Source organism: Sorghum bicolor, chromosome 6 (genome assembly GCF_000003195.3).
Source record: "Sorghum bicolor cultivar BTx623 chromosome 6, Sorghum_bicolor_NCBIv3, whole genome shotgun sequence".
Classification (NCBI taxonomy): domain Eukaryota; kingdom Viridiplantae; phylum Streptophyta; class Magnoliopsida; order Poales; family Poaceae; genus Sorghum; species Sorghum bicolor.
Genome location: NC_012875.2, coordinates 54,336,290 through 54,347,892, shown reverse-complemented (window position 1 = coordinate 54,347,892; position 11,603 = coordinate 54,336,290). Strand labels below are relative to the sequence as shown.

At 50.0% G+C, this 11,603-nt stretch overlaps 1 protein-coding gene across 2 annotated transcripts; it reads left to right on the top strand.

Moving 5' to 3' along the window:
- On the top strand, nucleotides 284–2,846 carry LOC8060431 (scarecrow-like protein 8). 2 transcript variants are annotated; one of them, XM_021463406.1, is made up of 2 exons: nucleotides 284–1,220; nucleotides 1,302–2,846. In XM_021463406.1, the coding sequence occupies exons 1-2, from the start codon at nucleotides 649–651 to the stop codon at nucleotides 2,605–2,607; spliced, it is 1,878 nt and encodes a 625-aa protein (XP_021319081.1). In that variant the 5' UTR covers nucleotides 284–648; the 3' UTR covers nucleotides 2,608–2,846. The 2 variants fall into 2 exon arrangements, with proteins under 2 accessions (XP_021319081.1, XP_002448375.1); XM_002448330.2 differs by having other exon boundaries at nucleotides 287–2,846.

The window sequence follows — 11,603 nt, the reverse complement described above, 5'->3', positions numbered from 1 at the left end:
TGAGGCGCCACGCCCCCCGGAGCCAGCCAGCCCAGCTAGGCCCCCAGGTCGTCCCGACGCCTCCTCGCGGCGGGAAGGAGCGCGACGGCGTCATCGCGGGCGAAAGTTGCGTGACGCGATCACGCGACGGCACCCCCCGGGTCTCAGTCTCAGCTGGTAACCCGCGCTGCCCGTTTCCATTCCTTCCCACTGCCCGACCTGCCCATCAGGCCATCACGGATTCACCCTGCGCCTCCCCGGCCCTCGCATTAAAATCCAGCACCAAAGCGAGCCAGGGCCCCGCCATAACGCCTCCCGATAAACACCAGCGCACCCACCACCAATTCCCCGCCCTCCGGCGGCTTGGCCCACGCCGTCAGCGGGAGTGCCGCCGAATCGGTGTCGGATCCCAAACGCTGGTCTCACTTTTTATAAAACGTAACCGCAGCAGAGATGGGGGAGGGGTGGCGGTTTTATTAGGAAGCAAATTGAATTGATGGCACCGGCTCCCATTAGCTGGACCCGGCGTAGCTGTTGTTGTAGCCATAGCATTTGGAGGTAGCCATAGCATTCCATTCCTCCCTCCTCGGTAGATTCGTCTCGTCGCCGTCCTCCTCCTCCTCCTCCTCCTCCCCCTCCCCCTCCCTGCCCTGACCAGCCCCGCCCTGCATGGAGCCAGGCGCGCCGTGGCGCGATCCGCGCCAGGGGTACGCCTACGGGGTCGGATCGGCGATGCAGATGCAGCTGCAGCAGCGGGCCGACGCGGCCGCCGGTGGAGGAGTGCTCAAGAGGAGCCTCGGCGAGCTGGAGAGGTGGCAGCACCACCAGCAGCAGCAGGTGGCGGCGCAGCAGGAGCTGTACCTGCGCACCGTCAGGCAGCGCACGGCGGCGGCGGTCGATATCGCCGCCTTGCTGGGAGGGACCCCGGCTCGGCCTCTGGTTCTCCCCGGGTCCAGCTTCGGAGGGGGCCTGGCGTCGCCTTCGTCCACGCTGTCCTCGCTCACCACCGCGTCCAGGGCGGCGGTGCCGCTGATGCAGCCGCAGCTGCAGCGCCAGGTGCCGCTCATGACGTCCTCACCGCAGACGCAGGCCTTCGGGTTGTCGAGGGCGCCGCCGCTCCCCCAGCCGGCGTCCTCGAGCGAGCTGTTCATTTTGCAGGAGCTCGAGAAGCAGCTGCTGGACGACGACGACGACGACGACGAGCCGGTGGCGGCGATGAGCGGCACCGGTTCCGCGGTCACCAACTCCGAGTGGGAGGAGACGATACAGCAGTTCAGCTCCATCGCGGCCGCGGCGATGAGCGGCACCGGTTCCGCGGTCACCAACTCCGAGTGGGAGGAGACGATACAGCAGCTCAGCTCCATCGCGGCCGCGCCGTCGCCCGGGCTCCCTGCAGCGGCGACCCCAAATAACAACATCAACAACAACAATAACGTGGGGATGACGAGGTCACCTTCAAACTCTTCCTCCTCCACGGCGTCTTCATCAGCGTCCTGCTCGCCGCCGGCGTCGAGGCAGCTATTGTCTGAAGCCGCCGTCGCTATCGCGGACGGCCACCATGACGCGGCGGCCACCCATCTGGCCGCCCTGAAGCGCGCGGCCAACCAGCACGGCGACGCGGAACAGCGCCTGATTGCCATGATGGTGGACGCGCTGTCCTCCCGCATTGGCCGGGCCGCCTCCGCCCCAGCTCAACACCTCGCCGAGCTCTGCAGCGGCGACCAGCGCGCCGGGTCCCAACTCCTCCAGGACATCTCACCATGCTTCCGCGTCGCCCTCCACGCCGCCAGCGTCGCCATCGTCGAAGCGGTGGGCGACCACCGCGCCATCCACGTCGTCGACTTCGACGTCAGCCTCGCGCAGCACGCGGCTCTCATCCAGTACCTCGCTGAGCGACGCGTGCAGGGCAGGTCCCTGAAGGTCACCGCCGTCACCGACCCGAGCTCACCGTTCTCGCAGGCTCAAACGGCGTCGCTAACCACCATCGCGGAGCCGCTGAAGAAGCTCGCGGAGCGAGCTGGCGTGGAGTACCGCTTTAACGTGGTCAGCTGCAGAGCAGCAGACCTGGACGCGTCGAGGCTGTGCTGCGAGCCCGGGGAGGCGGTGGCAGTCAACCTCGCCTTCGCGCTCTCCCACGTGCCCGACGAGAGCGTCTCTCCGGCCAACCCCCGCGACGAGCTGCTCCGCCGCGTGCGCGCGCTGGGGCCACAGGTGGTGACCCTCGTCGAGCAGGAGCTGAACACCAACACGGCCCCGCTGGCGGCGCGCTTCACGGACGCGTGCGCGCACTACGGCGCCATCCTGGAGTCGCTGGACGCGACGCTAGGGCGGGAGACTAGTGCGGAGAAGGCCAGGGCCGCCGAGGCGGCCCTGTGGAAGAAGGCGGCGAACGCGGTCGGCCGGGATGGCCCCGACCGACTGGAGCGGTGCGAGGTCTTCGGCAAGTGGCGCGCCAGGTTCGGCATGGCGGGCTTCCGCCCGGTGTCGCTCGGCTCGGGCATTGCGGAACAGCTGGTCGGCGCCCGCGTCGGCCTGCTGCCGCCCGCGTTCGCAGTCAAGGCGGAGAACGGCGTGCTCCGGCTCTGTTGGAAGGGGCGCGTGGTGACCGTCGCCTCCGCGTGGCGCTAGACCACCTCCACCACCACCGGGACGGCGGGCGCGCCATTATTGCCGTCACTAAATCGTCAGTTACATAATTCGCGCTATTGCTTTCCTCGTTCTCTTTTTTACCTTGAATTGGGTGAGGAGTGATGAGTTTGTCATTGATCTGGCAAAATCCTTCCTAGTTGTAGCGACTCATAATTCTTATAACTGCTCATAGTAGTATAATATGGAAAAGAGTAAGTTATATCGCGATCTCCAGCTAATTTTGTGTGGGCATGTTGCTAGAAGAAAGATAACAATCTCTCTGATTCATTCACGGTGATCCACTGATCCTGTGCTAGTAGTATATGGAAAAGAGTATATCGCGGTGCTGCCTAACTAGTGGGCGCGAAATGTGCCGCTGGGCCCCACTCCTTTCTTGTTGATTAAGGGCATGTTTGGTACAGCTCACAACAGCTTCATGAGCTGTTTTTTTGCCAAACACTTATTTCCAAAACAGCTTCATGGGTAAAGCTGTTTTTCCTCACATCTCACAAAAACATAAGTTGGTTGAAGCTTGGAAAAAAGTAGCTTATTGCAGCTTTTTTCTCATTTCTCTCTCTCAACTATGTATGAAGTAGTTGGTGAAGCTATTTTGTCAAATAATTTTTTCAAAACAGCTTAGCTTCATCTATAAAGTCACTCATGAAGCTATTTTCTAAAAAAACAGCTTTACTAGTGAAGTTGAGCTGTGCCAAACAAGCCCTAATGTTTGTTTGCCACGTAGGCAGATGAGGGTTTCTTTGTGGCGTACAAGTGTAGGCTAGGTGAGGGTGAACCGGTGAAGTGCAGTCATGGTAAGGAAATTGCCACTTGGAAGGAGTAGTAGTTTGTGGTTTGGCGAGTTCTTTCTTTGCACCCTCCCCAGCTCAGCTCTGCTCAGCCCAAGTGCCCAACCCATGGGATCGATCAGTTAAATAAGATATTGGTTGCTTTTGGGATTAAACTAATCAAAGCTTGTGGAATTAGAGGATCACCACAAGAGGGGAGAGACAGAGGTGCACGAAACGAAAATGCCAGTGCATTGCACTACGACAAGGCGTAGCGGTACAGCCACCAACGTACGTGGTCTCGATTGTTGTCGCCGATGCTTGCTGTCAAGATGCCGGAGCTTGCGTTCGTGGGGACGGAAGCGCGGGGGCCCCGGGCGCTTGTGGTGGAACAAGGAATTGTCTGTGTTGTTGTGCGCTTCAAGCTACGGCGAAAGCGTACGTGGAATCCGCGTGTGCCCGAATTGGCTTCCGTCTCAAGAATTCCCTGAGTCCAATCAAACTCCGCTCGGTGGAACGCGGATTGGGAGCAGTTCGTTCCCTTTTTCTCAATAAGATTTGTTAGGCTGGAGTTACTCTCTCCCACGGCTTACATCAAATTTGACGAGCATTTGGATTTTTTTTCCTTTTGATTTGAAAGGAGATAGAACTCTGCTTTTAGGAAAGCGACAAGCATTTGGATTGCTATCAAATCAACCTTTAGTAAGGTGTGAAATTTTGGCAAGGATTAGGATTGGAAGCGTATTTTTAGTAAGATGCGTCCTAGACGATGCCATCCACAGTTGCAGCCCTATTATAACTGTATCTATAAGAGAGGAGAATGGCTTCGAAAAGATAAGTCGGTAAACTAAACATACAAGTGATAATACTACATTATTACTTGCCACCTGCTGAAATTGAAGTAGTGGAAGTCTATAAAGGCGCGGGGCATTGATGTTTACTATATGCACGGGACATTGATGTCTACTATAAAGATACTCCCTCTATCCTAAAATACAAGATCATGAGCCGAAAATTATAATTTGACCTGACGCATTAGCGGGTCTGGTTTGGTTGGTCAGATCGAGTGGACGATCAAGTCTAAACTCAACCTCAATGACCAAGATGGTGTTAAACCTCCATGATTCTACATACATACTTCTAGGCTTAATTCAAACTGGGCTAGAATGTCAAAGGTGGTCAAAGATAAAAGAAAGAAAATGAAGACAATAAGGTATGATTGTGAGGGTTTGTATAGTTCCTAGCCACGTTACCACAACTAACCTTAGACAAATGTGGCAAACTACAAAAAGTGTCTAGGAATTTAGAAGCCATACTTTGTTATGGCCAAGGGAATATTGTCACACTTTTCTACTCTATCACGTGGAGTCCAAAAAATCTTGCCAAAGTTTAGTCATCAACCAAACATTTACCTATTTAATCAAACTTACATAAGATGAAGTTTGACAAAGTGTGGTTAGCAACCAAGTATTGTGTTGAGAGCAATTGAAGAAGAGACTTTGGATTAGTCGCTCGGGTATTAGCTATGAATTTCTAATGATTGTGCAACATAACATTATTAGCCTCCATCGTTACTAAAAAACAATCTTCAAAAACCCCTAAGCATGCATCTATATGTACCTATGTATATCATTATAAAACTATCCCGAAGTAATAATATCTATATTATTTTTTTTGTAAATTTTAATATACAAGTAAAACTAAATCAATGCAATTCGCCAAGAAAAAAAACTCAAGGCAACATGCATGATGTGTATCATGTAGACCATGTGTATATGATTCCAGGAGGCAATATTCATTTCCATGTCAAGCATATAGCGCAAGTTAAGTTTTGAACTAAAGGCATGCGACACGTATGGTGGATATCACCATGAAGACCCCATGTATATAAATGGACGAGGCCTTGTTCTTTTCACACCAAATAAAAATGGATTGGAGGGGATGATAGGGATTTGATCCCTATAAGTACAAATTCCCATCAATCCCCTTCGTTCCCCTCCACCCACTTGGACTGGAAATCAAACGAACAGACCCAAGTGGTTAACATCTCGATTTTGATGTCGAATATATAGGTTGAGCTAAGATTTCAATTAAAAACACATGGTTACACATAGAGGCGTGGTTAAAATGGAAAAAGGGCCCGATTGAAACGTTATACATGAAAAAACTTATCTAATGTACTTTCTAGTGGATCTGGATTCATATCCATATCACATCATACTCGTGTGCAATTGTCATTTAACACAGGGACCTTTTTCTGCGTGGGGTGTTGCGCCACCCGATTTTAGGCTGGTAGGCCATATATCAATTTGAGTCCATTAGGAACACATTCTAAGGTTTTAATACAACTTGAACACTCCTTTTGTCGTCCTCTCATCTACTTATATGCATCTAGAGCTGCCAATAACAGATTGGTTATTGTTGAAATGTAAGTTTAGTTCCCACTATTTTCTTGTAGAGACACGTGTGTTGGCTAGACCATTTGTTCTTCTAGAAAGCGATGTCACAATGCGGCGGCGAGGCAATAACTTAGAGATTTTCAAATTGAAATCAAGTGCTAGGTTTTTTAAGCCATAAACCTAGAACTTAGACATTTTCACTTAAAACAACACTAGTACTTATAGGTTTGTGCTAGTGAACGAAGTCGTCACACAAGTTCACACACGGGGCCGGATTCATCCGTGGCAAAAGAGAATGATTATATTCTCTATAATATCCTCTCACTGTGAAGATATTTAGGCCTTGTTTAGTTCACCCTAAAAATCAAAAAGTTTTCAAGATTCTCCGTCACATCAAATCTTGCGGCACATGCATGAAGCATTAATTATAGAGAAAAACAAAAACTAATTACATAGTTTGCCTGTAAATCGTTAGACGAATCTTTTGATCCTAGTTAGTCTATGATTAGATAATATTTGTCACAAATAAACGAAAGTGCTACAGTAGCGAATAAAAAAAAACGTATCTAGGCCTTGTTTACTTCCCCAAAAATTTTGCAAAATTTTTCAGATTTCCCGTCACATCGAATCTTTAGACATATGCATGGAGTATTAAATATAGATAAAAATAAAAACTAATTACACAGTTTGGTCGGAATTGACGAGACGAATCTTTTGAGCCTAGTTAGTCCATAATTAGACAATATTTATCAAATATAAACGAAAATGCTACTATTCATATTTTGTAAAATTTTTTGGAAGTAAACAAGGCCTTACTCATGCAATTGTACATACGGTTGGATCCTCTCAGGATTCGCGGTACCTCTCAGAAGCCGGTACCGCTTCTTCACGAATGCACGCTACGTCTTTTTGTATCATATATAAAATAAAGCTCTTTCCATGATTCGTACTGATTAATTTGAAATCGATGGGGGACGTACCGCGACCGCCACCTGTAAGGTTGTACGCAATCATTCAGCACATCCGTTTGATGCTGTAATCATGAGCAACACGTCGCATTTTTGCATTGCACCAACACTCATGCATGCCCAAATGCCCATGGAGAGGAGAGAACTGCATGCCATCGCTTTGCCGCCGATTCGTCAGTGACCCGTCTTTGCATTGCATTCCCCTCACAACGCAACGCCGCAAATTGTACATGCGATGTGTTGGAATGCACGATTCCGGCCTTACAGGTCGTGACCGCCGCAAGCGTTGCTGTTTGTGGTTCTGGCGCGCCAATTCATCAAGCCGATGCTGTAATGGCGGACAGACGGACAGGGCAAAGCTAGTGTCAGTACACATCTTGACTTGGCATCGTCCTTTCTTCAGGTAGCTAGTTGTGGCTCGAACCGTCCCAGCTTTCGGTTGGTCTCTCATCCGCAAATGTCCTGCCTGGTGCGTGTCCGCACTCGGCTAGCTGCTCCTGCCGTGTCCTTCCAGAAAACGGTCCAAGTGTCAACTACTATACCACCCGTGTAGGGTCACATGCTTTGTGTTGTGCCTTTAGCCTATCTCCAACAGGAAGACCCATTTGCGAACCTAAACCTAAAATAGGTCTCCAACACAATACCTATAGCATCCAACAGAGTACCCATACAGAAGATCTATTTTGGGTATCAGGAGAGGCATAACCCAAATTTGGGTATCCTCTCTCCTCGAGACCCATTTGCAGAGAGTGTTGTCTTTTAGGTCTTGTTGTTGGAGAAGACTAAAAATAGGTATGAAACCTTTTATCTGTAACGCTACCCAAAAGACAAATGGGTCTTGTATTTTGGGTGACGATTGTTGGAGATAGTCTTAACACGACGACGTCCCGACGCATTCCCAAGTACTCCTAGCTAGCTTAAGGAGCCGTTTGGAGTGGAGACAGGCCGGGCTAGTCTCACCAGCATTCTGTTGGCGAGAGCGAAAACTTGCGAAAGCACAGGAGGTACTACTACTGCCCGTCACCTCCGATCCTGTGATCCGCTACTGGTCCTGACGAGATACGTCAGTGCACCAACCGAGCCAGGCCGTCGATCTGGCACGGCCGCCCGTGCTCGATCGCCTTCAGAGAAAGCCACTGGGCACAAACAAACAACCGGGCGGCTTCGTTCCCCCAACCCCAAAGGGTTGACGCTTTGCCGAGCCAACAACAACTGCACCGAATCTCCCTCTCATCCCCTTCACACAGAAAAGATAAGCTTCTTTTTCGTTCGCGGCCTGCCCAGCGGGCGTCGGGCGGTCGGGCCCCCGTGCGGCAGCCGCAGTCTGTGGCTCTGTGCTATGCCATTTTTGTAGAAACCACATGAGCAGCGCGAATCTTGAGGCAGTTTAAGGAGCCCTTGATCCCCCCTTCCTTTACTCCGATGAGAGCATGATATCTTCGGGGTTTGCTTTTGCTATCGCGTTCCCTCATAATGTCAACTGGAGGAGTGTAAGTTACCGGTGGATGGAATTGACGTGGCAACAATCGAAGCAAGTAATGTGAAAACAAGCGACACGACCAGAGAAATAAATACCGTGTGACCGCCTGATCGACGTTGAGCGGACGACGCAGGAAAACTCTTGCTCACGGAACCCGCCGCACCAGCGGGGCCCCCTGGGGTGGCCCCCGTTTCTCCTGTGTTTTCACTGTCACGTTACGTACGACGGAACGATCAAGCAGGCTACTGCTCCAGCTACACAGTCACCCTCCAGGAGTCAAGGTCAAGTACGCATGCAGTTAATCGGTCCTGTTCCTACTAACCGGTTTGCTGTCAAACAAACACTCGTAGCTCGGCAAGTACCTCCATATGCACATACTGTATATCACGATCGCGATCATGCCGGCCGGAGACGACTACGAACCACTCCTCCCATCGTCGGTTCTCAAATCTCTTCCTCCCTTTGGCTCTCTGGGACATGCAGTTAATCCTGATGATCTCTGGAATCCGGTCGAGGCGCATGGAAGGCCTGGTGGGGTTGGAAACGGAAGGTGTCACCGTGACCGTGCATGAGCAAGACATGTCTGGTGTGAGGGCGAGGCGATCCGAGGCCAGCGCCACAACCACGGGCCTATTTTATTTGATTTTGATGAAAAAGTCACGGGCCAAATTAAAGGAATGCCCCAGTTCGTTCCACGTTATACGGCCTGCCGGTTTTCACGCGCGGGCGCCCACGTTTTCTCTACCTTCCCGGCCCCGTCCCGTCCCGTCCCGTGCCGTGCCGTGCGCCACGGGATAAGGTGGAGCATGACGATACGGGAGACGGGAGAGCGAGACACTGCGCCAACTTCTGTCGAACGAACGCTCGAGAGGAGCCGGAGCCGCGCCCGCGCGGGAGGCGGGCTCGCTTTCGTTGTTGCGGCCGCCGCGCGTGGAAGCAGAGGAGCGCGCGAGCGGCGCCCGTCGAAACACAGGCTGCGGCTGCATCTGCATGCAGTCAAGTTGCATGCGCGGCAGCATGCATCGATGCTTCGTGGCGCGCGGCCGGGCAGGCGGGCGACGTGGGCGCAAGGCGATGGTTAACCACGTCGCGCGGCGCGGGACAATAATAATGCTGGTGGCGGCCGCGGCAGCCTTTTGCTTCGCTTTGCGCGTTGCGACGGCCCAGCAACGTCACGGTGGAGGGCCGAACAGTTGTTCTCCCTCCAGGCCGGCCGCCGGCCTGACAGTCTGACTTTGGCGCTGAGCTAGCCGGTGCAGAGTATCATTGGCCGCATGACTCGTGTGTGCCTTCTGTTGCGAAGGTAAAAAGCAGCGCGCAGTCGTCTTTTACATCCTTATGGCCTGATTGAGAATGAAATTTTTTTTTATGTCACATCGAATGTGTCGGAAGGATGTCGAGAGGGTTTTTTAGAAACTAATAAAAAAACAAATTACATAACTCGTCAGGAAACTGCAAGACAAATTTATTAAGCATAATTAATCTGTCATTAGTATATGTGGGTTACTGTAGCACTTAAGGCTAATCATAGAGTAACTAGGCTTAAAAGATTCGTCTCGCGATTCTCAACTTAACTGTGTAATTAGTTTATTTTTTTATCTATATTTAATGTTCTATGCATGTGTCCAAAGATTCGATGGGATGGATGAAAAATTTTTGAGTGTGGAACTAAACAGGGCCTTATAGTTTTTAAGGTTCTTTTTGGCAAGTTGCGCACGACCTTCTTTTTTCTGTTTTAAATATAGGCCTTGTTTAGATACACCTAAAAATCCAAAACTTTAAAAGATTCTCCGTCACATCGAATCTTGCGGCACATGCATGAAGTATTAAATATAGTTAAAAAAAATAACTAATTACACAGTTTACCTGTAAATCACGAGACGAATCTTTTAAGCCTAGTTAGGCCTTGTTTAGTTCCGAAAAATTTTGGGAAATGGACACTGTAGCACTTTCGTTTGTATTTGACAAATATTGTCCAATCATGGACTAACTAGACTCAAAAGATTCGTCTCGTCAATTTCGACCAAACTGTGCAATTAGTTTTTATTTTCGTTTATATTTAATACTCCATGCATACGTCTAAAGATTCGATGGGACGGGGAATGTGAAAAATTTTGCAAAATTTTGTGGGAAGTAAACAAGGCCTTACTCCATAATTAGACAATGTTTGTCAAATAAAGACGAAAATGCTACAGTGTTAAAATCCAAAAACTTTTTGCATCTAAACAAGGCCATAGTATATAGTTTTGGGGGCTTTCTGTCAAGTGCCAATTCGGAGGTTTGACGAATGACGAGATGAGAGAACATGCCGAGGCTGACACCAATAGGATCTGGGCAAACTACTGTACCATTTCCCCCGAAACAACTATGCGAAGGGGACGGGGTTCAGCCGGGCGAGGTGAAACACAAAACAAATGCAACAACAGAAGCTGCTGCCTAAAGCTACAGGTGTATTGGTTGTCCGCTCACAACCGGTTGTGTAATTTCTTGTGAGCATTGGTTGTGTAATTTCTTCAGGCAATCAGTGTGCGCTGAGACTAGCTGACCACAAAGTAGGAGCCGGAAAAGTTAATCATGAGCAAACAAACCAGGACTTTTCTATGGACTCGAATCACAATAAAGGAAAACATCCAGCTTTCCTTGTTCTGATCAGATCTGTTATAACTGAAGCCAAACACGGAATCAGCGTCGACTAGGCTGTTAGGCAAAAAAACAGACAGCTTACGGTTGCAGAAAAGAGAGAAAAATAAATAAAAAGGCTAAACTTATATGGAGCAAAGCGGTAGAGACTAGAGAGGAGATATATATCGGAGGAACATTTTGAATTTATAAAATGAAACGGAGACTGGAAGAGGTATAAAGTTTGACTTGCAGCCGTGAAATGCTCAGGAGTCGAGGTGGCACTAAAGAAAGGCTAAGAATGAGTCGTGGGCCGGTGGCCCGGTGCAGCTTCAGCACTAGCCCAAAAAGATAGAGCCGATAAGCCCGGCCTGCAAGTATTATCCGAATGGAATACATCAATTCAAGCCCATTGCTACAAAGATCAATTGTAAATTTCCTACCAACAGATCTGCATGTAAGTTCCATTTCTGCTCAGAGCATCTCCAAGAGTTTGCTAAATCAACTTGGTATCCATAAAATTTTGTCAAAACATGAAAAAAAAGTCTCCAATAGTTTAGCAAACAAACTTTGCAATTATTCCAACTTGCTATAAATCTTTTCCAACGCGCAAAGATACGCGCGTATACAGCTTGGCAAAGCAGCGGCGTCTCTACTTCGGGCGCGAGGAATTGGGCGGGAGATCGAGGACAGCTGCTGTTGATTGGACTGGGCTAAAATGTTGATCGAGGACAGCTGCTATTGA

Coding starts and splice junctions, on each gene's coding strand:
- LOC8060431 (XM_002448330.2), top strand. CDS start 649: ATGGAGCCAGGCGCGCCGTGGCGCGATCCGCGCCAGGGGTACGCCTAC.